Source organism: Balaenoptera ricei, chromosome 11 (genome assembly GCF_028023285.1).
Source record: "Balaenoptera ricei isolate mBalRic1 chromosome 11, mBalRic1.hap2, whole genome shotgun sequence".
Classification (NCBI taxonomy): domain Eukaryota; kingdom Metazoa; phylum Chordata; class Mammalia; order Artiodactyla; family Balaenopteridae; genus Balaenoptera; species Balaenoptera ricei.
Genome location: NC_082649.1, coordinates 36,923,416 through 36,950,694, shown reverse-complemented (window position 1 = coordinate 36,950,694; position 27,279 = coordinate 36,923,416). Strand labels below are relative to the sequence as shown.

Genomic DNA, 27,279 nt, shown 5'->3' with positions numbered 1-27,279 from the left:
TCTTTTAAAAATTTTTTTCGTTTTAAGCTGGAGGATGTATCTGGTTCAAACTTTAAGTCAGAATGATTCTGAGATAATGGATAACTCTTGAGTTTTATGATCTTGAATGACGGTCCTTTAAAATGTATCAATAAATATAAAATTTGAGATTTTACTTACAATAGTTATCAGCAGTGAGGCAATCAAACATTAAGCGGAATCCTGTACATTTTACAGAAAATGTCCCAATCAGATCTGTGGCAAGTACGCTCCTACAGTTCCACTTTGGCAGAAACTGCCTGCCACAGATTTTGGAGGCAGAGAGAAAAAGGTGGGAGACGACACCAAATTCTCACATGTTTTAGTTCCCACAAAGCATCCTGGATTGAATTGTGTGAGAAGGAAAGAATCTCTGAGAATCTCAAGGGAGCAAGACTGGAATTCAGAAGAAACATACAGGTAAAGGTGAGTCTTAACTTCTGAATATTGAGCTTTCAGAATTGAGACTCTGTAATCAAACCCCACAGGACGCCTGAGGGAAAACTTGCCTCCCTGGGCTCTCCCAGATTTAGCCTGAGGGGCCAGCCCAGGGCTGTGGGGAAGTTGAGCAATCCCCTGGGTGAGACTGAGGTTTTGCTCCCTAACAGGCGAACTTGGGGTCCCTGGGGAAATCTGTCTACCTAGCTTCAAAGACTGACAATCAAAGTCTTGTAAGTGACCTGGAACAACTTTACTCATACTCCTAAGTAAAGTAGTTATGAGAAAAAAAAAAAAAAAAACTCAGGAAAAAGTACGATTTACACTACCTCTGGAGGCCAAAGTTAATCTAGATTGAAGAAACAGAATCATGCTATGTTTTCCAGTAGGCTTACAGTGTATGATGAAATGAGTCTTGTCTAAAATACAATAAAAGGCAGTTTAAAAAGCACCTTCTGCTACTACTCTCAATTAATTATTCTTCTAATGGTTTACACTTAGTGCTTTGGGAAATGAAAAATGGGTGTGAGTATTTTTAAACAGAAGTTTATTATGAATATTCTGGGACCTGTCAGTTAGGAAGTATCTTATTTCTGAGTTCTAGCCCTCTTTGCATCATGTCTCCATACTTTAATTCTGAGAGGAAAAACGTTTGCTACCCCCTGCCTGCCTTCAGCTCCAACATCCACTGGACCAAGGCAATGGACTGGAAAGCAGGTACCTGAAGAACTCACCTCAGTTCTGTAAACCATGCCCTAGGCAATCTCGAGAAGGCCATTTAACCACCCCGTGACTCAGTTTCTTTACCCATAAAGAAAAGAATCCCTTCCTCCTTCTGCCTTCTTGTGAATATTGAAAGAATAAATTAGATCATGTTCACAAACGCATCTTGAGATTTTCAAAAACTCACAAGATCCAGGCTTGGTGCTTCCCTAGTCATGAAGGGCCAGGCTTTCCCCACATGGTATGGGTAGGTGGGACCAGCATTTCAGAAATCTGGGTATTACACAAGAGGTGAGACTTTTATTCTCATGAGCCACCTTGTAATTGTAAAAGGATAGGAAGCAGGGAAAGGAAGAACCAATAACAATTCTACTGACCAGCAAAAACCTATTAGCACCTGCTAGGGTAATATGCAGCTGGCAGTTTCAAAAAAAACAAGAAAGCATTTTCTTCTGGTCGATATTTGCTGGGGACAGCAATTTCTGACCTACTGAATCAGATCAAGATCATGGGAGTTATTAGAGCAAAGAAGTCTCTTTGTGCTAACAGTACGGTGGCTGGGGGGGTCTCCTTTCATTAAACAAAGGGGTCTGCCCACAACCTGCCTTCTAGGATAGTCACCGCTTTGAGGTTTCATGAGCTATCACCACTGAGTGAACAAATCAAAACGCATTAAAAAAAATCACAGACACAAATAGGCTTACAGTTTATCAGTGATATGGACAGTGATAAATGCCATATGGGTGCTCTACTCTTCTTGGGTGAAAGCAGGATGGGGGCAGGGGGAGAAGAGAGGGAGAGGGAGAGGGAGAGGGAAGGTTCCCTACAGTATTCAGATGGTCTTCAAATGTTCATAATTTCCTTAGGGTGTGCTCGTTGCCAGGTTGACAGATGTCGCTGGAAAAACCTGTGCTATTCTGAAGAAAGGCTAACCTTTCAAGAGGGAGAGAGCGGGAGGGAGCCAGTGCACCAGTTCGGAGAAGAGATGACATTAAGCTGGACAGCAAGCTACCCTTAGCAAGCTGGATCTTTGAAAGGCTGTGACAACACTGCCAAGGCGAACTGTCCAGGGAGAAATCTCATTTCACCATGGTTTTCCTTGCCATGAGTTTAAATTCGTTTTTAAAACTAAATACTAGATGCCCTAGACAAGTCAATAATTATTAATTATTACTTTTTTAAACCACCAAGACTCCGATGCTAAGTTGCACAACATTACCCTAAAAGAAGTCACGGCTATGCCATTTTATACTCTCTCCTAAGCGTTTATCCACTTTCTTTTTCATTCACTCTTCCTGGTTGTACTTTATACATAAAGAGAAATGGGTTCTTCAAGGCAGACTGCCAATGATCTTATCCCAGACTTCCCTGCTGGGTGCAAACATACACGCCTCTTTTGCTTGCTTGGCCCTTGACATTTCCTAATGAGAGCCTTTCAAAAGAGGATCGAGAACGCTGAGTATTAATTTAAGGGACAAAATGGTAGTTTAGCAAAGCCCCAGTCCTCTTCCACCAAATAAGAGGAGAAAGCACATTAGGGTCTCCTTGTTTGAGATTTCAGCCTGTAGGTCAGTCAGTGCAGCCAAATCAGCATTTAAGTGATCAGAGCTGGGGCTGGGGAAGGAGGGGAAAGCCAACGGCGCCCAGACCTCCCTTTTCAGCACATATGCCTCTGTTCTCTTCCTGAGGAAGACCGCATCTCCTTTTCACCTCCAAGATAGTTCTCTTGCATTCCCAACTGTAAGCCTCCCGCTCAAAAATCCACATGCTCTTGTTCATTAATGTGACCATTAGTCATTTCTTCCTGTGCCCTGGGTACACCCAATGTTTTTGTCAGCTCTGGTAAGGAGAGACTCACCTAATGTCTTCTTATGAAAGGCAGATTACCAACCTACCCATTTAAAGATTAACAGTACTGTGCCATAAGGAAAATTATACCTCCAGCTTGAAAACCTGCAATTGGGGAACAATTTTACAGGATCATATTCATTTATATCAATTATCTTGTTTATCAAAGACAATGAAACCCAAACTGGTAGTAAAAAGGTACAGAGTGCACTGTGAGGAATAATTAGGTCTCACCCTCCTGGAGGCCGATAGCCATTTACCACTTCACTTTGGGAGGTGATGTTTACAGTGTCTGTTTTATAACTCCCTTCATATTAACTTTCAAATGTCAAAAGCAGGCAGTTAATTGTATATTATACAAAATGTCACATATGTAAAATACTGAGATATAAAATTATTATATCCGATCTACCATAAGAAATCCTGTCTTTTAGATTTAATAGCTTGTCAGTCTCTGGATCTCAGCTTAACTCCCATTATATGGACTGTGTTCGCCAGGTAGCCACTGTCTGACGAATAATCTTCTCTGCCTGCACTGTGTCCTCAGCCAGATGAGAAATAAAAATAAAATGATATGACAATTACTATTACAGTTTAAAGTAATATGTACTAAGAAGAACGGGAGATACACGAGCAGCAATGTCACATGTTCTGACTGCATTCCACCTCTGAGAACAAGATTCAGAGAATCATGATGCAAAGCTTATCAAAGCAGTTTAAACTGAAGAGACTGAGTGTGCACTGCCCAAGTTCTTTAAAGCTACCGGGTGTTGACACCAACAGCCTGTGTCTACCCCAGAATCTCTCTATCACGAAACTATACACCAGCATGAGAATTTCTTTTCAATCACCTGCCAATTTCGCAGAGATCAAATCCCCTCCCTTTGCAATCCACTATTCCAATCTTGCCAAAACCAACCCTCTGGCAATCTCTTTGTCTGTAGGCTCAAAGAACCCAATTCTCCTCTAGAGCCATAAAGATCAGACAGACAGGAAGGAGAAGAGTGCAGCCAGAAAGAAGGGAGGAAATAAAATAAAGCAGTGTGTTTCTATGGGGAAGGAAAGGAGAGGCCAGGAAATCAGCTGGGGTGGGAGGGAGGCCAGGAGGGCTCCTTGAAATCCATTAGATACGATTTATACACTAAAATTTTTGTGGCTAAAATTTAATGAAACAAATGAATAAAGAGAGATACCAGTTGACTATGGAACTCCCGTTTCAGCCCATTTCCATGGGCACAGGATGGAAAACATACAATTTTGTGCCCATAGGAGGTTAATGCTTTCTGACATGACTGAGGGCTTGGATATATGTGAATCTGCTTGACTAATCCACACAACCAGTGAAGCACTGGTAAGAAACTCAGAGCCACAGTAGCTCATCAAGTCATTGAATTTACGGTTAGAAAAGAATCTTGAGGACCACTTAGTCCAAGGCACAGAAAATTTATATCTTATTACATATTGATCCAGAAAACAGAAAAAGAGGGAAAGCTTCTCAAGTCATTTTAATGTAACTTTGGTTATAAAATGACTTAGAGATGAGAAAAGAAATTTATAGGCCCATTTTATTTAAGAAAATAGGTGTAAAAACTCTAAAATAGATATTAGCCAACAAATCCAATAATTATTTAGAAAATACATCATGTCCAAGAAGCAATTATCCTAGGAATGCCAAGTATGGGTCATCATCAGAACACCTATCATTTCAGTGGGTTAAAGAGTGATTGTGAGCAAAGGAGTGTTCCAGTAAGATTACTCTGGCTGGAGGGTGAAGGACAGTGAGAAGGACTAGAGAGGATGGGGGAGACCCATGAGCAGAAAGACCAGGGCAGTGGTGAGGAGAGATGGTGGTGGCTTACACTAGGGTGGTAGCAGTAGCAGTGGCCAAAAAAATCACTAGGGATTAGAGAAATGCAAATTAAAATAACAACAAGATACTACTTTATGGCCATCATAACGGCAGAGTAGAAGAACACATATATTAAGTGTGGGTGCGGACGTGTGGAGGAAAAGGGCTCTCGTGCGCTCCTGGCGGTGGGAGCGTAAACTGGCACTGCCCTGCAGGAAGGCAATCTGGCAGTATGGATCAAAATGAAAGGTGTGCATGCTTCAGTACTCAGGGATCATACATTTGAATATAGGTCTCAGAAAAAAGATGCAAAGGAGACAAACACAAAGAAACGCATTGCAGCATTGTTTTTGAGAGCAAGTAGCTGAAGGCGACCTAGGTCTCTATCACCTATCACCGGGGGAATGAATGAAACGGCGAGACAATAACAGTACCCACCTTACAAGACAGTTGTGAAGGTTAAATGATTTTATGTAAAGAGCTTAGAACAGTGTCTGGCAAATAGTAAGAACTATATAAATTCACTGATAATATATTTATAGTTATTATGATGAAATCCTAAGTAGCATTAAGAAACAACGATGTCATAAAACCATAATACTAGGTCAGAAAAGTATGAAAAAGAATAAGACTTATGGCATAAAAACATTTTTGATGATTAAAACACATATACAACCCTCTCCCAACATTACAGATTTTCCAAATATATGTGCATATTAAGGACATAATGAAACATCTTAGAAATGGTCATAAGGGGAGGGGAGCAGAAGTGGGGTTTAACAAAGATGAGGAAACACAAATAAAAGAGAAGGCCTTGCCTGGATCACTGAGGATGATGTATTATGGCCTAAGGTATATAATGAACACAGTTATCCAAACCAAAAGGATACTTGTTTAAACACAAAAGAACAGATCATTAGGTTAGTTTTTTCATTTCATAGCTGAGAAATTGGAGTTTCAGAGAGATTGTGACTTATTTATTACACAACAAATCAGCAGCAGAGTGAGAACCAGAATCTGCATTGATCGTCTGGTCCTCAGAAGGCAACACATCACTCCTTCCTTCCATCGGACTGTCCATCTATCCACCTATCTAGTAAATATTTATTGAATATTGAGATTTCACACGCTGGGAATACAGCAGTGAACAAAAGAGACACAGTCCATTCTATTATCGAACCAGATAAACAAATGTATAGTTACAAATGAAACTAAGTACTTGGAAGAAAAACACCCAAATCTATTAGCATCATACAAAGAAACTTTAACCCAAACTGGGGGTAGAGGGTCGGGCAAAACTTTTCTTAAGAAGTGACATTTAAGCTGCAATTTAAATGATCAATAGGAGGTTAAGGAGATAAATGGGGTGGGGTGTGATGCAGTGAGGCTGAGAATGAGGAGAGGGGGAGAAGCTTTCCAGAGGGAATGGCAAGTACAAAGGCCCCATGGTCAGGGCATGCATGGCGCATTCTAAGAATGGAAAGAAGGCTCGTGGCCTGAATGCAGAAAGCTAGATGGGGACTGGCACAAGATGAGGCAGGTGTATGCAAGCACCAGATGATACAGGACCTTGAGGACTACGGTGGAGATTTTGAACTTTATCCTAAAAGCAGTGGAAAGGCTCTGAGTGATTTTGAGCAAAGGAGTGTTCCAATAGGAGTGTGGTGAACAATGGCAAGAACTAGAGAGGATGCAGGGACACTGCTGAGTAGGCAGGCATGACAGACAACAGTGCAGGAGAGATGGGGGTGGTGTGCACTAGGGTGGTGGCAGCAGTGATGGCAAGAAGGGAATAGATGGGACATTTGGAACATAGTATCAACAGACAGTTATGTCTATAATATAAAAAACACCTCTGATGATATATATTTTAGTGTGTTTCCACAGCTCACTGAGGTTTTACTGAGGTGTGCTTCCAGTTTGTTATAACAGGCATCTACTGAACATTAATTCATCAAAGGATCATTGGAAAAAATACGATAATGCTCCTGGGGCGACAAGTTCCTCAGTTTTGAGCAAGAAGGAAGGAAATAGGGCTCTAAGCCCTTTCCTAAACTATCATTTGCCACCAAAGACCATTTCTCTGTTATCCAGCTTCCCTGGCCATTAGCCAAATGGTAGCCGCCCAGTCAGGATGCCGGGGACGGCATGCAGGGAAATCCACCACCAACAGCCACGAGACCTGCCTGCACTGCTGACAGTTCTGAACTGAGAACTCAACCAACTCATATTTAATATTTTACAGAATCATTTCCTGAAGATCCTAATTTGAACATTCTAACACCTTCTGCACTTTTACATCTCACCTGAGTCCCTCACTTTTACACTCCACTTTATTACCATTTTAGTTGATTTCATCACAGCTTCATGGAAAACAACTTCACCAACGACCATTTCCTGTCATTATGAGGGCAGAATTGAAGCAATCCCCTGCTTCAGTACCAGGTAGTTTTTATGATAATTTTACCACAGGTAATGCTGTGATTTTTAAGTACATTTCTCTCTTGTAGCACGGTACGGATTCCTGTCTGAAAAACGATAAGTATTGAATGCAGTTATAAAAGAAACATACCCATCTTCACAATATTAACGAGACAATAAATTCAAAAAGATCACTGTGTGTCAGACTGGCTCACCTACCAGGCACCCGACATCATACAATCACTTAATTTTACTCAAATCAGTGACATGCCTAGTCGGTGTTACACTGAGTTATGGGGCAGGAGAAGGCCGTTGGGTTTAAAGGCCCCCTCCCAAAACATTTTATGCAGCGGTCTGCTCCAACAGCCTCCAAATTCCAAAGATTTAATTTGATTCACAAAACCGTTGCCCTCACATCACTATTTTAATAAATAAATAATACCATAGTGCCCAAATGGCTACTGAAATCTTTCCTTCCACTTCCTTCTTCCCATTTTTAAACATCCTTCTTGTGATATAATTGACACACAATAAACTGCACGTTTGAAATGTACAATTTGATGAGTTAGACATTTGTACACACCCATGAAACTACTAGCACAATCAAGATAACAAACCTTTCCATCATCCTCAGACGTTTCCTCATGCTCCTTTGTAATTCCTCCCCAACCCCAGAAAACTGTCGATCTGTTTTCTGTCACTATACACTAGTTTTCAAGATCTAGAATTGTTTATAAATGGAATCATACAGTATATGTATTACAGTCTTTTTGGTTTGGCATCTTTTATCTAGATTCTCAAGGACTCTTTGTTTACTCAATAGAATCATCAGGTGAATCACGATATTCCCTACCTAGACCAGGAACAGGACTTTGCTTAATTTAGTGGCTATACTTGGGAGCAAGTGGGATACTGAGGTGCATGGAGGACTCAGGTGTTGGCCCTGCCCACTCTGCCTTGTCTCCTCATAGGCAATGTGGAAATACTTTATTTGAAAAAGAAACACTAATTTTCTTCTGATTACAAAAGTAACACATATGCACGGATGAAAATATGTAAGTGCATAAAAATATAATTTAAAAACATAAAAATTACCTGGAATCCCACCAACCAGAAAACCTCTATTAACGTTTTGATAGTCTTCCTTATGTCCTTTTTTAATGCACTGTTATGGACTGAATTGTGTCCCTCCCAAATTCATATTTTGAAATGTTAACCCCCAGTACCTTGGAATGTGACTGTATTTGGAGGTAGCACCTGTAAAGAGGTAATTAGGATTAAAAGAGGTCATAAGGATGGGGCCCTAATCCAATAAGACAGGTACAAGAAGAGGAGACATCAGGGATGGGAGTGCATGCAGAAAAAGCCATGTGAGGACACAGTGAGAAGACGGCCACCTACAAGCCAAAGAGAGAGGTCTCAGGAGAAACCAAACCTGCTGACAGCTTGATCTTAGATTTCCAAGCTCTAGAACTGTGACAAAATAAATTTCTGTTGTTTACCCAGTATATAGTATTTTTTTATGGCAGCCATAGCAAATTAATATATGTACATCTAAAAATACATATATTATCTTTAAAATACTGGCATTGATCTGGCTATAAAGATGGTATACTACTGCTATTTTACATTATATTATGGCCATTTCCCTATGTTACGAATGGCTATACAGGAATTTTGATATGCTAATGTGCCAGAATTTATTTCATTATGCCCCCTATTGTTGGACGTTTGTAGTCCTTCCCATTTTTTGCTTATCATAAATAACACCATGCTGAACATTAATGTAAAAAAAATGTCCTTCCTGAAGATTTCTTTAAGGTAAACTACTAAAGGTAGAAGTAGTAGATCAAGGGGTATTTTTAAGACACTTAATACATATTGCCAAATTGCCTTCTGGAAAACTTACATCACACAACATATTTCAGCAGTATATGACACTGTCCATTTCATGACAGCCTCACCCACACTGAGTATTTTCATTTAAAGCATCTTTGCCAACAGGATTTTAAAATGAAACTTGACAAGCTGATTTTCAAGTTCACTGGAAAAGAAAATTTGAAAGAATAGCCTAGAAAATTTAGAAAAAGAATAGCTATGAGTGTGGATTTGCAGTAGTAGACAGTAAAATAGATTATTAAGGTGTAGTTATTTTAAATGATGTGACACAAAATCTAGAATAGATATACAGATCCATGATATATGTTATTTTAAATCAACGAGGGAAAGGAAGAAATAATCAATAAAAGATTTCAAAACAACTGCTTACATATTTTAGAAATAAGGGTAAACCCCTACCTCAGACCATACACATAATAAATATTAAATGGATTAAAGAGCTAAATGCTAAAAACGTACATACAACAAAAAAAAAAACAACAACCAACCACTGACAACTACTACAGAGGAGCATATTTTTATAATCTGGGCTGGGGAGGGAGTTTCTAAGCAAGTCACAAAATTCAGAAGAAAGATAAGAAATGACTGACAGATAAGACTGGATCAAAATAAAAAACTTTTGTACAACAAAGACACCATAAACAAAGTTTAAAAGTAACTAACAGTCTGGGAGAAAATATTTGCAACATATATAAAAGACAAAGAATGAATATCCATAATCTACAAATTAATAATAAAAACTCAAGCAACAAAAAAGTTGTCAAAGAATATGAAGATGTACTGTAATTCATTAAAAAAAAAGGAAATGGCCAAGAAACGTAAAAAGATACTCAAGTTTAATAATAACTAGGCTAATGCAAGTTAAAACACAGAAATATTTTATTTTAGTGTATGTACTTCTGTATTGTTTGGGTTTTGCTGAGGACTGATTGCTGTACTACTCATGTAAATAAAAAATTTTTAATTAAAATATTTGCCAATAAAACAGGCCAAAAAACGGTATCATTTTTTTTTATAAATTTATTTATTTTTTATTTTTATTTTTGGCTGTGTTGGGTCTTTGTTGCTGTGCGCAGGCTTTCTCTGGTTGCGTCGAGCGGGGGCTACTCTTTGTTGTGGTGCGCGGGCTTCTCACTGCAGTGGCTTCTCTTGTTGAGGAGCACGGGCTCTAGGCGCACGGGATTCAGTAGTTGTGGTATGCAGGCTCAGTAGTTGTGGCACGCGAGCTCTAGAGCACAGGCTCAGAAGTTGCAGCGCACGGGCTTAGTTGCTCCACGGCATGTGGGATCCTTCTGGACCAGGGCTCGAACCCGTGTCCCCTGCATTGGCAGGCGGATTCTTAACCACCGCACAAGCAGGGAAGACCCGGTATCTTGTTTTAATTTGCATTTCTTTGATTATTAGTGAGGTCAAACTCTTTCAAGTTTATTGACTATTGTGTTTTTCTTTCTTTTTAACCTTTTTTTTTTTAAACATCTTTATTGGAGTATAATTGCTTTACAATGGTATGTTAGTTTCTGCTGTACAAAAAGTGAATTAGCTATACATATACATATATCCCCATATCTCCTCCCTCTTGCTTCTCCCTCCCTCCCATCCTCCCTATCCCACCCCTCTAGGTGGACACAAGGCACTGAGCTGATCTCCCTGTGCTATGTGGCTGCTTCCCACTAGCTATTTTACATTTGGTAGTGTATATATGTCCATGCCACTCTCTCACTTTGTCCCAGCTTACCCTTCCCCCTCCCCGTGTCCTCAAGACCATTCTCTACGTCTGTGGTCTGCATCTTTATTCCTGTCCTGCCCCTAGGTTCTTCAGAGCCTTTTTTTTTTTTTTTTAGATTTTTGTGTTTTTCTTTCTTTTTAAATAAACTGCTGTTTGTACACATTTCCTATTGGGGATTCACATTTTTTTCTTACTTATTTGGAAAGTACTTCATATATACTAAAGACAATTACACATTGTCATATATGTTGCAATTATTTTTTTCCCAGTTTGTCAAACACCTCTGAATTCTGTTTATGGTTTGTTTCTGCCTTTGCTTTTATGCTGAAGAAGTAGTTCCTCATCTTGAGATCAAATAAATAGTTATTAATAGTTCTCTACAGTTCTTTTGGAGTAATGTGAAATCTAACAGGAAATCATAACAGGAAATTATTTTAGTATATAGTATGAAGAAAATCTCATGTGTTTTCAATTGTCAAGTGTCTCAGCACCATTTGCTATATTACCTTTCCGTTCTCCACGGATGTGAAACGTCATCTTTAATCTTGCACTATATTCTTACATACACTGAGATAAAGTTCAGAGTTTGGATGATTGCTTAATTTATCTACCAGTTTATTCTTGCATTAATGCCACACTACTTTAGTATGTAGTATGAATTTTAATACCTGGTGGTACTAGACTTCTCATTTCATTTTTTTTCCCTTCATTTTTTGGTGGGGAAGGGGTTTCCATTTATTTATTCTCATGGAAAAATTTTTAAAGAACTTAGTTTTTTTTTTTTTTTTTAAGCACAACTGGGATTCTGAATAGTCCTGCATTAAATTAGTAGATTAAGATGGGAAGAACCAAAGTGTTTACTATATTAAAGTTTCCCATCCAAGAATATGTCCTTCCATTATTCACTGTTTCTTAAAGATTTATAGTTTCTTTACATTAGAACCTATGGACTTCTTAGCTTTATTCCTAGGTAGGTATTTGTTGTTTGTGGGTAAAAAAAGTTAAAAACTTCTAGCAGATCTCCCTGGCATGCTCACCTCACATCCATACTATTTATGAGTTCACATCATCCTTCTGCCTCCCACCTTTGTTCCTGACCCTTATCCCATCTCTAATGGCATAAGGTGGTTCAGGGATGGGTGATCCTTGGTAACACAGTTAGGCATGGCATAGGTATAAAGGAAAAGTATGGCTCATGAACTGTTACTGGGTGTTATATAGTTTGTATTGCTATTATGAATGGAATTTTCCGTTGGTTATTGGGGGTATTTGAGAAAACTTGATTTTTGTATATACAATTGTATCTGACTACATTCCTTAGAGTTCTTATTAGTTTTAGTTATTTTTCAGTTCATTTCCTTGGGTATATTATCATATCACATCTGCAAATAAAGATATTTGGTCCCTTTCCCCCAGTATTTATCACACATATTTCTTGTTCTTCACCTTCTCCCCCATTCCCTCTCCCCACCACCCCAAACTTCCAGGGCAATGTTAAATAGAAATGGTAATGAGGGCCAGCTTCATGGGCACACAACCTGTTCTTTCAGACAGGTCCTGTACTCAGAAGGGACCCACACTTAGTTTAATGCTCCACTGTCCCTGTCTTTAAATTCTTAATAGTCTTATCTTTGAACTTATGTTTTTAAAATGAAGTCTGATGGGACAATGGAGCAAGCCCGTGAACAGAGGAGACATGTGACATACATGTGTCCACACTTCTCCATTGCCCCAATTTGTGTATAGTGTTCACCATGCCCCAGAAGCACAGAATTCCAGTGGACTCACATGTGCAGGTTGAGTGAGACTCAAAACAAAGCCAAGGTCAATGGGCCATGACTATGCCTGAGTAAATTGGGCTGCTGACGGCCGGGAGAGGCCACTTTCCCGTCAAACCAGAACCTACCTCAAAGGTAGAAAAAAGTCAGCAACATTCTAAGGAGCACTACCAACCAAGGAATTCTATCATATCCTTTTTCACTCTCGTTATTTCCCTATGTTAGCCAAATGCTTATGCTGAAAAGATAGGGCAACTCGTAGTTCCTTTTCCCTTCAGTCCTTCATTTTTTTTTTTTTTTATTGAAGTACAGTTGATTTACAATATTGTGTTAGCTTCAGTCCTTCCTTGTTAAGGAAGCTTACTGAGTAAGTCAAAGGTAGAGGGTTTTGGTAGAATGCGTGTGAATTAGGAATTGAAATAAAAACAATATAGTTTTGTGCAGAATTTCCACTGTTCTAGTAAGAATTAATACATATACATATATGAGCTAGCAAAGAGCAAATGTGAATTGTGTAATTTTGGCGATTCTGCATAAAATATAATGCTCTTATATTTACATTTAAAACCACCATTGCACAATAAAAAGACAAATAATAAAATACATGCTAACAATTTAAAAGTTTAATTTTTCTTTACCTAGAACAACATTAAATAGCAAATAAAAACAACAGACCAGATTGAAAGACTGCAAAAGAAAGGAAAAAGCTTTTTCTTTTTCTTGTTAAAATACTTTTAATGCACTTGTTTCTTACCCTTGGAGCAAGGGGCTCCACATTTTCATCCTGCAAATTATATAGCTGGCCCTGGAAGTAATAATGGGTTTTTTTGTTTGTTTTAGGCTTTATTGGAACCACCTCTGATTCAACCTCACTATTTATAAAATGGATCATTATAGAATTGTTATTGATAATTAAAGACTGGAAACACCTACATGTCTATCAAAGGAGACTGGTTAAATAAATTATAGCACTTCTAGTCAATGGAATATTGCACAAATGTAAAAAAAAATGAATCAAGAGAAAGCTCTTTATACACTGAAAGATCTCAAAAAAATTGTTAATTAAAAAAAGGTATATCTGAATATGTGTTTAATAATAAAAGGGGGGAAATAAGAATACACATTTGTATTACCTACTTAAAATATTAAATTAAAAATTACCTACCTGGTTTTGGAGTGGAGGATTGGGGTACTGAACTAGTGACTAGGCCAACAAAATTAGATTTTACATCCCCTTGGCCACCAGAATATCTTTCACAGTCAGTGCCAGAGAAACATCTCGCCCACTACAACCTGGCTATTCATAATGCCAGTCTGAGGCAGAACCATGGTTTGTGAGCAAGTGATATTGTTGCATCATGTTGAATACATGCTCCATGATGTCCCATTTAAAAACAAGTTGTGGGACTTCCCTGGTGGCACAGTGGTTAAGAATCCGCCTACCAACGCAGGGGGCACGAGTTCCATCTTGGTCCGGGAAGATCCCACATACCGTGGAGCAACTAAGCCCATGCACCACAACTACTGAGCCTGCGCTCTAGAGCCCGCGAGCCACAACTACTGAGCCCGCATGCCACAACTACTGAAGCCCACATGCCTAGAGCCCGTGCTCCACAACAAGAGAAGCCACTGCAATGAGAAGCCCGCGCACCACAACAAAGAGTAGCCCCCGCTCGACGCAACTAGAGAAAGCCCGCATGCAGCAATGAAGACCCAACACAACCAAAAATAAATAAATAAATAATTTAAAAAAATAGTTGTGCATATTTACATTACCCTGGACACACATACACACCCTACTATATTCCTGCTATAACAAGGGGATATACAAGTAGGATCCAAAAAATTCAATCCTGTAAAATGTACACGTAAGTTCTGTAAAATAAGAGCCATAAAAACTTTTCAGGCAGTCTTTACTCTCAAAAAAACAAACAACAAACGAACAGGTATAAAAAGATAATGAGGGGCTTCCCTGGTGGCACAGTGGTTGAGAATCTGCCTGCCAATGCAGGGGACACGGGTTCGAGCCCTGGTCTGGGAAGATCCCACATGCCGTGGAGCAACTAGGCCCATGAGCCACAATTACTGAGCCTGCGCGTCTGGAGCCTGTGCTCCGCAACAAGAGAGGCCGCGATAGTGAGAGGCCCGCGCACCACGATGAAGAATGGCCCCCACTTGCCGCAACTAGAGAAAGCCCTCACACAGAAACGAAGACCCAACACAGCCGTAAATAAATAAATAAACTAATTAAAAAGTCATTTAAAAAAAAAAAAAAGATAATGAAATTTAAATGTACACAAAGGGCCACATCCTAAATTGAGAATCCTAAGCGACTGTGAGAAGGTCACTTTCTAATCATCCCCCTGCTGTCTCCCACACATAAAAACTGTAGCCCATTCTTGTTTGAAAATAGGGGCTCCCCAAGGTGGGAAGCAAACAAACTGTATTATGTTCTTTATGCATTATTGTGGGGTATTTATTTTATTTGAATTTTTCTAAAACTCTAAGACCTTGTGAGAAAATAATGCTTAATCTTCTCCAGGGAAAGGGTGAGAGACTACAAATAACTCTAACTCTTACTCCACTGCCCCCTCCACCAAATGCAGGGTGGTCCACTGGAAGGGGCACTGGCTTTGAAATTGGTCAGAGATAAATAACACACTAACACACTTTGCACACACTCACCATTTTATGTGATTCTCCCCTGACTCTCCATCTTCTTCCTTAAAAAGACTTAAGGAGCGTTTCATCACCTCTATGGGAAGGTCTTCTGTGACACCATCCCCCAACTCAGCTTAGGTGCTCCTGTTCCGGTGTTCCTACAGCATCTGCTGAATTCTCCCAAGAGATGACTTATTTTACTGTGTTGCCACCTTCTATTTAAGTGTCTTTCTCCTTCATTAGCTCATACGATCCTCCAAGGCAGAAACTGCACCTGTGTATCTTTCTATCCCCAGTGCCTAAGATACACTTGGTTGGCAGCCTCTTAATAAATGTCTGTTTAATGCCAAGTAATTTACAGTAGATAAAGAAGTTAAGCTTCACTGACCAGCTTAGAACCAGCCTTAATATCTGGTTATAGAAACAGGCTGGGAAAAGAAATCCTCTTGGTCTAGACTAGTCCAGACTCAATAGTGCTATTTTTAGAAAACTCTCTGAATTAAGGTCTTTAGGGCCCCTCTGTTACTCCAACAATTTTGCTTCTTTGCCACATTCTAACGCCTCCACCCCCTGATGAACTCCCTCACTCCCAAATCTCTGTTTCTGCTCCAGAGGACACATTTTTTTAAGCGCAGAAGTCATATGCCTAGTTCAGTGGATGCCAAAAGCCCTTCACAGCAGATTTCCAACTGTTTCCCTTCCCAGGACTTTGCAGAATTCTAAAGATGCTACTTCAAAATACTTTTAGATGACAGTAGCAACTACAGACCACCTATTTTCTATTTCCTGCCTCCAGCTGGGAACAAGTATCAGCCATTTTTGTTGCTATGTAAATTAGCACATTTGTATTGCTCTGTATTGTTTACTAAATTCTTCCAGGCCCAGCTCAAAATACCATTCTTCATAAAACCTTACCTTACAAGGCAAGAAAATATGCTGGGTTCCTTCACAGCCCAACTAAACATTTAACCTTTCTCCACACTCTGCTTGTGCTTTTGTCTGTTGTTCTCCACTCCACATATTTCTATGCCTTGCCAATGGTCTTATCCAGCTGCTTTGAATCAGACGGTAAGTCCCCTGATGACTGGAGCCCCTTTTACACTTTCTGCCTTTGCACTCATCATCTATCTGCTTTCAGCTCCATTCACTCCCTTGCTTTACAACGTATGTCAGAGGCTAAAGCTGCATAAACTACATTTCCCAAGCTTGCCAGCTTGGTGTGGGTTTTTTTCCCTCCAGTTTTGTTTTTGGTGAAGTTCTACCAATAGAAGAAACTGGTGAGAATGGAGGAGAGGAGGATGCTTCTGATGGTATTGCAAGTAGCACAGTGGAAGATGAATACGGACTCCAATGTTCTTGTTCAGACAACACAGTTCCTGGTGGCAGCAGTAGTGAGTGTTCCCAGAGCTTCAGCGACAAAGAGTTCCTGTGCTTGTGCTGCCTATTTTGGTGGCCCTACCTCAATTACTAACAAGGAAGTAGAATAAAAAAAGCCACCAGACTTCCTGGATCCATGCTGGTAGACACAGAGGTAATACTTAATGGCCTAAAGCTGGTAATGGAAGCTTTTTCTTACTCTCTGAAAGGATTAAAAAACCTTGAATTTTGAGCCTACAGCTCCATGCTCTAGTTACTATCTCTTAAGCAGAGGTAGAGCCAAGGATAAGGATGGAAAGGGACTTATGAGAGCTTATGTTTTCCAGAAGAACCAGGAGACCTTAAGAAGGGAAACCAGACTCACGTAATGCTAAATACCACACTCTAGTACCAGCGTTAAGTACTTACTGTTCCCCCAAGTCTTACTAAAAGCATGTTCTCTATTCATCTACAAGACTCATAAGAAGAGAAGAGCTATTTAAAAAGGAAGAAAGAAATGCAAATGGCCCTAAAAATATGAAAAGATGCTCAATTTCTCTCTTAAGAGAAATGCAGATAAAACTGTACTGGGATACCATTTCTCACCTATCAAACTGGCAAAAATCTAGCAGTTTGACAGTATGCTCCACTGGCAAGGCTGTGGGGGAAACAATCGTTATCATATATTGCCAATGAGAATTTTAAAATGTGATTAAACCCTATGGAGGTGAATTTGGCAATATCTAACAAAGTTATACATGCATTTACCCTTTGATCAAGTAAGCCCTCTTCTAGAAATCTATCCCAAAGGCAACAGCACAATTTGTAGTAGCAGAAGACTGAAAACAACCCAAATGTTCATCAATAGAGGACTGGTTTAATAAACTACAGTATATCTACACTAATGAGTACCACGCAGTTATTCAAAAGGAATAAAGAATATCTTTCTACATAGTTAGCTCTAGGATAAGTGTTAAGTACAAAAAAGCAAGGTAAAGAAAGAAAGAATGTATAGCATATAGTATGCTACTAATTATTTAAGAATGCTGGGGAGGATACAAAATATTAATTACATATATTTACTTATTTTCCTTTTTTTTTTAAAAAACGGATAACCCCAGAAACTAAAGGGGAAAAAGAGATTACCTACAGGAGTAGAGGGGACAGGAATAGAAACTGGATTTCTCTAAATACAACAGCTTTGTATATTTGATTTTGGAATTATGCGCATATTTTACATAGTTATAAAACAAAAAAATTTAAAGGCAATCACTAAATACTGAAAGCAAAATGGAACAAATGAATCTATCTGTATGCTGAAATAGTGGCATGACCACCCAGAGAATTATTTTAAGTGACTTTTTTTTTTTTTTTTTTTAAAAACCTTTGGGTTTATTTATTTATGGCTGTGTTTGGGTCTTCGTTTCTGTGCGTAGGGCTTTCTCTAGTTGCGGCGAGTGGGGGCCACTCTTCATCGCGGTGCGCGGGCCTCTCACTATCGCAGCCTCTCTTGTTGCAGAGCACAGGCTCCAGACGCGCAGGCTCAGTAGTTGTGGCTCACGGGCCTAGTTGCTCCGCGGCATGTGGGATCTTCCCAGACCAGGGCTCGAACCCGTGTCCCCTGCATTAGCAGGCAGATTCTCAACCACTGCGCCACCAGGGAAGCCCCTAAGTGACTTTTAAACACAGTAATTTTACTGTACATCTCTAGTGGGATATACCTTAAGGGCCCTAAAGGTAACTGCAAAAATCTTAAACTATTTTCAGTAATCATATGGTTTAAGGTACTACTAGTAATGTAATTCTGAGACTATTTTGCATGTACTGAAGACAAAGCAAATTAACTATTGTGCTTTATCAGTAGTAACCAAGATTTTCAGTATGGAAAAAAGGAGATGGAAGATCAAAAGGTTAATCAAAAACTTTGTGTACTGAATTTTAATTAGAAGTGTCAGCAGGCACTAGTGATATATTTTACCTGTTGAATATATGATATACAAATAAATAAATATATGTGCATGTATTTCCTACTTCTGTCCACTGAAAAGGCCTAGCAATAGTGACCAACCCAATAGGAAGTGCTTAGGCTGAGGTTTCCAAATGTCATTTCCCACTTGAGGGAACCAGGGCTTCTTGCAGAAATGGCTGATTCCAGATGAGGGACAATAAATGTACAAGATGAACCTGGTACATCGTGTCACGCCAGAAATCAAGGAATTACTGAGGACTACTGAGATTATGTCAGAAAGACTCAAGAGCCAACATGAAGAAGCTAAAGATGGGGACAATCTGAATATCAATAAAAATAACCGCAAGTGATTAAAAGATGTCCAATTTGTTTAATCCCATAAATTCAAAATAATACGTACTTCCCCTTCCACCCTCCTCCCCCCAAAAAACCCCCACAATCACACTTCACTGGTCACCTTTGGAGGATGCTAGGTAACCACCTTTTTTTTTTTTTTTTTTTTTTAAATTTATTTATTTATTTTTGGCTGTGTTGGGTCTTCGTTTCTGTGCGAGGGCTTTCTCTAGTTGCGGTGAGCGGGGGCCACTCTTCATCGCGGTGCGCGGGCCTCTCACTATCGGGGCCTCTCTTGTTGGGGAGCACAGGCTCCAGACGCACAGGCTCAGTAGTTGTGGCTCACGGGCCCAGTTGCTCCGTGGCATGTGGGATCTTCCCAGACCAGGGCTCGAACCCGTGTCCCCTGCATTGGCAGGCAGATTCTCAACCACTGCGCCACCAGGGAAGCCCGGTAACCACCTTTTTAATTTGAAAAGTGGTAAATAAGAAGAAAGAATATAACATTTATCCTACTTTTCCTGGGCAAACTGCATTTTAGGATTACCAAATGAGTGTTCAGGCAAGTTTTTCTCTTTCTAGTTACTAAACAAAGAAGAAATGACAGGATTAGAATATTACCATTTTGCAATTCCAAATTATAAAAGAATGAATTTAGGAAATAATCATGAATGGATGTGACTATCCAAAAGCGAGAGGCAATCAAAGATTTTCTGTGCTTCTTGATAGACATATACCACCATCTATAGAGCATTTTACAAAAAAACAAACAAAAAACAAAACCAAAAATATCCTGAATCAGATTAAGCCTCTATCTAACTACTAAATACAAGAAATACAACAGAGGAACACATTAAATGTTACCATGGGGATCTAATCACCAAAATCTAGGCTGTTAGAAACTCTGCAGGACAAAAAGTTAGTTTCTTCATCATATAAATTATAATTAGAGAGAGGGGAAAAAACAAAGAAAGACAGAGACAGACATATGTAAGGGAACCTACAGATTTAAAGAGATTTAAGAGTCATAACAGCTACTTGTTGATAGTATGGACCTTATTTGAATTCTGATTTAAACAACCTATGAAAACACATAAACTCACTCCAGACTTTGATTTGATTAGGAACATTTGAACACTGATTTAATACTCATAAGGAATAACGGTTCAATTTTGGGGTATTATAATGATATTGTGATTATGGCTACAAAAAGGAGGCTTTACTTATAGAGATATATATTGGAATATTTATGGGTAAGATGATAAAGTGTCTGGAATTGGCTTCAAAATAATCTGATGAGGAGGAAGTAGGTAGTATACAGATAAAACCAGGTTGTCTATGAGTTGATAATTCTTTAAGCTGGGTGGTGGGTATTATTCTCTCTCCTTGAATAACTGATAGGGTATTCAAAGAAGTGAACTTAAATACAAGATTAAATGAAAAGGAAGTTTTGGCAATTATTATGAAAAAAGTGGAGGGATTTGGCAAATGCTACATACATATCACAAAGTGGAGTGCCATGGCAAAGCAAATACATTTTTTGAGAGGTTTAATGTTTAAATAGCAGTCATATCTATTCTAACGTTCCTTCTATGCATCAGCAGTAAGACAGGTTAGAGTTTCCTACAAATGCCTCCTAACAGAGAGGCAAGACTCTCCCAGGCAAGAATACATCCCAGCACCAACCAGAAGCAGCCACCAAATGAGAAAGGGCTGTGGTGGCAGGAGCAGATAAGGTGGGAGAAGTGCTGTGGGTAGAGTCTGACGCCCAGATCTGGTCAGTGTGGTTGAGGAGGGTCCCATTCCCATGGATGTATGAACCCACAGGGTTACAAAGCTTCCCCAGGAGTCTGTGCAAGTGAAGCAGGCATGAGGAATGACATGTTGTCAACAAAAATGTGAAAGAAACCCTTTGGTGGAAAAAGAAGACTAAAATCTTATGATGCTAGTGCGGTTATTTTTATTTATGTTTTTCCTGACATCATTATACGCTTTAAGTAATAACATTAAAATCTGATTTTAAAAAACAACACAAATATTTTACAAGTAATTTTAAGGCCTATTAGGAGAGTACTACTCTAATGAGAGTAGCCTGAACTATGAAACAAAGAACAAGGAACTACGAAAGAAAGAAATTCTGAATCTTGAAATGTAAGAGTAGAGCTTGATACCCTACTAGTTATTCATGATGACATTATTTTAGCTTTACTTTTTTCCCCCGTGAAAACCTGAAGTTCGTATCAGTCAGTGGTTCTCAAGGGAGGACTGCACATTTCATAGGAAAGAGGGAGCAGTAGGCAGCTACAATTTAAAAATAACTCCAGGTGATTCTGACACACACTGTGGCCCCACTAGAGGACCACTCCTTTCTTGGAGGTCCCTGTAGAATGGCTGGCTGAGGCCTGTGTGCAGCTAAAATGCACCTGAGATCATCAACATGGAAAGCTGGCCATTACTACTTCAAGCACCCCTGTAGACTCAGCAGAGCTGCCATGTCAGACAAAGAATAATGAAATCTCCCTACACTCCTTCACAACTCAAACCATGTCCCTGACTGCCCAGCATGGGGGCAACTTTGCGCTGTAAGATAGTAAAATAAGAGCCAAAGGGGATCCCGCTGCAGGCCATCTGCTGACAGGTACACACACATATCTGCCTAGGTGCTCCTATTTGGTGGAGGGACGATGACAGACAAATGACTGCAGTGCTCTTTGACGTCAAGCTTGTGAGCATCATAGAAGAGGACTTGAAGGAAAGTGTTTGACCAGACACCAAAAACACTTCTTGCATCTCTGCAATCTTCTTTCATCCCCTGACATGTCTGAGACTATTATGGCTTCTGATAATGCTGACTAACTCAGTGTAGACAAAACATACAGACCAACAACAGCATCCCTCACTACAACTGATCCTAAGTTTCATCCCTGCCATGGCCTTTCATGCCAGATAGACCTGTTTCATGGATAATTACAGTGTCCACAAACCTGTTCTTCTCCAGTAAGAAGGGGGAGGTGTCTTCTATGCAGCATGCTCAAAATGCAGTGCACTGGGCTGAAGCCAGTAGCCAAAAGCTCTACACATCCTGTGACTGAAGGTGGTTTGGTTTCTAATAAGATCCTTCTCAGTAAGGGTGCCCCTAACTACAGAATCACATACACAGTGAAGTCTAGTCCATAAAACAACTTGGGCAGCAGGTGAAAAGGAGTGGCTTCCCCCAAACACCCCATCATCACAATTCTATGACCCTCCACGGAGTTAAAAGCCTTGATAATATCAGGTAATGCTTCAGCACTAACTTTCAAATGACTTAAAAGTCACAAAGATTATCAACATTTATATTTAAAACTAAAAATTACATCCATAGCAAAATTAAAACCAAATTATTTATTTTAGTTGAGCTCTAAAATTTCTCTATACATTGGGATAATTTCTACTCCTGCTACTTTATTAATATTACTCTCCCAAATTTCCCTAAAGTAAAGGATTACATTTAGGAAACACACGGCGTTACGAAAATTTAGACTTTTGACCAGTCAAAGAATTAGTAAACATTTGCAAGTTACTCTCATATTTCCCATTCTAGTTTTCACCAAGTTTTTAGGACACAGTCAATATGTTCTGTGTCCCAGCATGAACAGGACTTGGAGAGGAGAGGAGAAATTAGTCCCTTTGTAAACGTAAAGAACTACTTTATGAACACCAAGACACTGGCAACTTATCCCTCCACTCAAACATACAGAGTCCCTTTTCAAAGAAAGCTGCAGTAAAGGCACAGATTCAAGGATCTAATTAGTTAAACTATGATCTTGATAGGAAATGAGCAAAAACCTGTGGGCATGGATAAAAGAGGTCTAGACAGGAAAAGCCACTCATGGTATCTGGAATGTTAAGACCTGGGACGGACTATACACAGAGCCAGACTAAATATTACCTAAAACAAAAGCAAAAACAAAACATAACAGAAAACAACCAAATAGACAACTAAACAAAATTTAAAATGCCCTTTCGAAAGATCAGCCAGGCCATATTTCCCACAAGATAACTTAATTTTCATTACAATAATTTAGTTACTCTGGTCTTATTTAAATTTATATGCAGGCATTTTCTTGAGGTGAATTTGGCAAAGTAGGGCAAATATGGACTGCTGTGTCCATGAAAAGAAGATATTCTCATAGCTGAGTACACCATTCATATCAAATCAGAGGCCAAAATACCTGCATAGCCTTGGAAAGTAGGAGCATTGGATCAATAATATAGCAACTTCCTCCCTGACCCTACCTACCATTAAATATAGAAAAGCCTTTGGTCTGAGAGGCTTTGCCTATCATAAGCATTCCCCACATAGCAAATCTGAATGAATCACTAGAACATTTTCAATTCTTAACTACTAGTACAATATTTACATTCTTTTAAGTTTACTGGAATTATTATTTTGACTACTTCTAAAAATATAAGCCCTCTCTATGTCACTCAGCCATAAGTCATTCAAATCAACCAGAATTCTTAGTCAAAGCTGATTAAGAGGTGAATTAAGATGAGTTAATGGAATTACAAAATATTTGAAGATAAAATATCTAAGTGTATACACAAAAATATAATTGTAACACTTACCTAATAGCCCCTTCTCCAGAGTGAAGGTTTTGTTTGTAAACATACATTCAAAAGCCACAATGTGAAAAATCTTATTCACTGTGTTGTGAGTCCCAACTATTCGAATATACCTGGGGGTAAAAAGAAAAGAAAATCTGTTGAAGAAAATGAGCTTCCATCGTAACGAATCCAAAGATAACAGAATAAGATACACTATGTAAACATACAGTGTACCAGAGCATGGACTAAAGGAGACTCTGAAATGGCTTCAGACCCTGTACCTGCTCCTTAGGGCCAGCTCCAACTGAGCCTGGAAGAATTACAGCAAAATTAAGGAGGTACCACTTTCCAGAGAATGAAGTAGAACTTAGATTTGGTTTACCTACAAAATCAAACCAGGGATTGCTCAGCTCAACCCCTGAATGTCAGTACAATTGTATATCCATGAGACACTTACACTGGAGAATAACAAACAGCTTCTATCTTTGCTTTGTGGTTAGGAATGTGCCTGTGCACAGGTGCACAAACACACACAAAGTCAAATGCTTTCCAACTCAATGAAAGCTTTCATCCACTGGATGAAATGCATGAAATCAATACTGCTTTCTTGTTGAAAGTAAAAATCCACGGAAACTACTGAAAACCACTCACAGCTTCTTGTATTTTAATATTGCTCCTGAATCCTTGTTAGGAAGTTAACCCTATATACTTACGCCAGCCCCCCACTTGACTGCTAGGAAGCCTTCTCCTGACCAGAGGAAGTGATCAGCAGAGGCGACCCAGCCTGCTCTGCAGCCTCCCGCCTGGCCACCCGGATCTGGCATCTGCATACAGTGCAGAGTTTCACAGGGCAAGTCTCGAGCCTCTCGGCCTGTTCACCCTCTCTGACAAACAAGCATTAACCTTGGAGCAACTTGCTCCTTTCACTCTTCAAACGGACCTGACAGTTCACAGGTTAATGAACAGACAAACTTACTCTTCTGAGTGTCACACAATTTCAGAGGGAATGTAATGTGCCACACACAGTCTTACTGGAATTCAAAAGAAGAATAAGAAGAAAAAGAACTAGATTAACTGATAACGCTCTCTCAAATTATGAACTATGTGCTCTGAAGGATGGGGCATACTAAACGACCAGATTTCAATTAGGAGACGACAGACTGGGCAAGGTTTTAGTAATATGTTCCCTCCACTATGTAAAACAACCTTCCACTTAAGATGATACAATTTTACGTCTGAGTTAACCGCTGTTCACTAATTCGGTAATTTCCTTACATTTCTCGTTACTCCAAGTTAACTGTATAATGTAAATGCCAACTGTAAAAATTCACATAAAAGAGGCTATATTTGGGGGTTTTGTATCGTGGGCTATTCTCCCTCCTGTTTCTTCAAACCTGAATCTCACCGCATTCCCTGTGCACCTCATTTAGCCACCTGCTCCTTGACATGAGCTGATCGCTCATCTTCATAACCGATAGTAATGCTTTCTCCTGGACTGGCTGCTCAGTGTTCCCATATCCACTGCAGGGAGACACCGCTCTTCCTGTGTGGAGAGTCAGGGCAACTGCAGTGCTCACCAGAGCCCTCTGGGTAAGCAGGAGGTTGGCCCTGATCCGTTCTCTCAAGCCCTCAAGGCAGACAGAAGGTGCTGATTTTACTGGTTTTGGGTGGGTGGGTGGGTGGGGTTCATTTAAAATAAGTTCTAAATGATCTGGGTAGAACGGACTGTGTGGTTCTTTACTGTAGGCAGTAACAATCTCTCTGGGCTTTCTGGAGCGGAAGGGGTGTGTTAAGCCTGGCACCTTGGCCTGAATCTAATTTTGCCCATTTCCTTAAACCCACAGGAACTCAACAAGCATAGCACTTTCAACCGCACATAGTCGTGACAGTCTGAGTGCTGCTGTCTGCAATCTTGGAGGGAATGGAGGGAATGTGGTTTGGTGGAATTTGATCAGATCACTTTCCTGTTCCCTAGGTCAAATCTCTCAAAGGAGAGATAGCTCTCCTAATACTGTGCAAGGCAGAGGAGCCAGGAAGGGACTAATAGGGCCTTTCTCCACTGGCAGTTCTTAAGGTTAAATAGTTCAGGCTGACCTAAGGGGATGCAGTAGTGTCCCCCCCACTTTCTTTTCAAAACATTATATGGAACCAGGCTCTCCTAGTTTAGATAACAGTCATTTCCCAAATTTTACCCTGGTGCAAATATCAGGAGTGGGAGAAAATACAGAACCTTCCCCTCCCTTGTCCCCCAATTATAGGAAACTGAAAATAAAAAATCATACTGGAATACATTTTACAGCCTTAATGATAGTGTTTGTGATAACTAACAAGATAATATGTATGACTGCAAAAGCATTGAGAGATGCCTCCAGATAAAAAGTTCTATATAAATGAAGATAATGTTATCTCTGCTGCATAATCCTGAGGTCAAATTAGCAATTCACCACTGTACATCACACTTCCTGATTAGCCTGTTATATGTAATGCTCACAACAAGTTTAATTATTCTAGTTCTACAATACTTTCTAAGTCTACATAAAATTATAGCCTAATTTACAAAAATGGCATAAAGTCCTTACTCAAATACACATTTAAAAATGGTAACAAAGTCACAAGAGAGAAGCCATGCTCCTTTTTTCCAGCAAGGAATTGTTTAGCATAGGACTCTATCCTTTACTGAAGATCTTGACTAGAAACAGCAAACAGGCTTTAACTAATCCCCCAACTTCAGTGACTGGTAGGGCAGCCTGGAGCTCTCCATTAAGAACACAGGGGCCCTGTCCAGCTCAGGGGAAGGCATGCCCTGATCCATGAGCAATGTCTAGAGGAAGAAGGAGGCAGCACCATCAAGGTACCATCTTGGATCATAAGCAGATTTCCTTAATGGGGCTCACAAGGGAACATCCTGGAGGCAGAAGTTATCGCTATCCAAGCTACTGAAAAATCCAAGGGCTGGTGATGGCAGAGAGTCCTCTCTCTCCTTCCTTTTTTTTCTTTGAAAAACAAAAGAAAACTTGCTTCTGGGTCATAACACCCAAACAGGAGAAGCAGATGCCACATTTCTCTGTCACAAAAGATTCTGAATAAGAGGTAAAACTTAAGCTTTTTTTCTTTCAACATCATCTCTCCAATGCACACTCAGACTCTGATTTAACCTGATAACAAGGGCAGTGGCAGCTAGTGACTTCATCAGTGTGCAGAGAGGGGCGCTGCTGAAAAATATGACAGCTTTCCTTTGTTCTCTCTGAGGTCCTCAACAGCAGCTCAGACAGTTGGAAGATAATTAAAACTTAGTGCTGAGAAAGGCAGATATGCAACAGATTGGCCATTTCTTTTTTTTTTTTTTAATTTAGTGTCTTTAAAAAAAATTTATTTATTTTATTTATTTGTTTTTGGCTGCATTGGGTCTTCGTTGCTGAACGCGGTCTTTCTCTAATTGCGGTGAGCGGGGGCTACTCTTCGTTGAGGTGTGCAGACTTCTCATTGTGGTGGCTTCTCTTGTTGCGGTGCGTGGGCTCTAGGTGCACGGGCTTCAGTAGTTGTGGTTCGCGGGCTCTAGAGCGCAGGCTCAGTAGTTGTGGCGCACAGGCTTAGTTGCTCCGCGGCATGTGGGATCTTCCCGGACTAGGGCTCGAACCCGTGTCCCCTGCATTGGCAGGTGGATTCTTAA

The 27,279-nt window shown here is 39.8% G+C and overlaps 1 protein-coding gene across 4 annotated transcripts in view; it reads right to left on the bottom strand.

Annotated features, from left to right (window-relative positions):
- The window catches only part of BTBD9 (BTB domain containing 9), a 406,786-nt gene that overhangs the window by 122,573 nt on the left and 256,934 nt on the right, over positions 1–27,279 (bottom strand). For all 4 annotated transcript variants that reach the window (XR_009505745.1, XM_059938776.1, XM_059938774.1 and 1 more), the window contains exon 7: positions 23,631–23,740. Coding sequence is in view for 3 of the 4 variants with exons in the window: in XM_059938776.1 (XP_059794759.1) it covers positions 23,631–23,740 (110 nt within the window). In the remaining variant the exon portion in view is untranslated. The remainder of the gene's footprint in view (positions 1–23,630; positions 23,741–27,279) is intronic.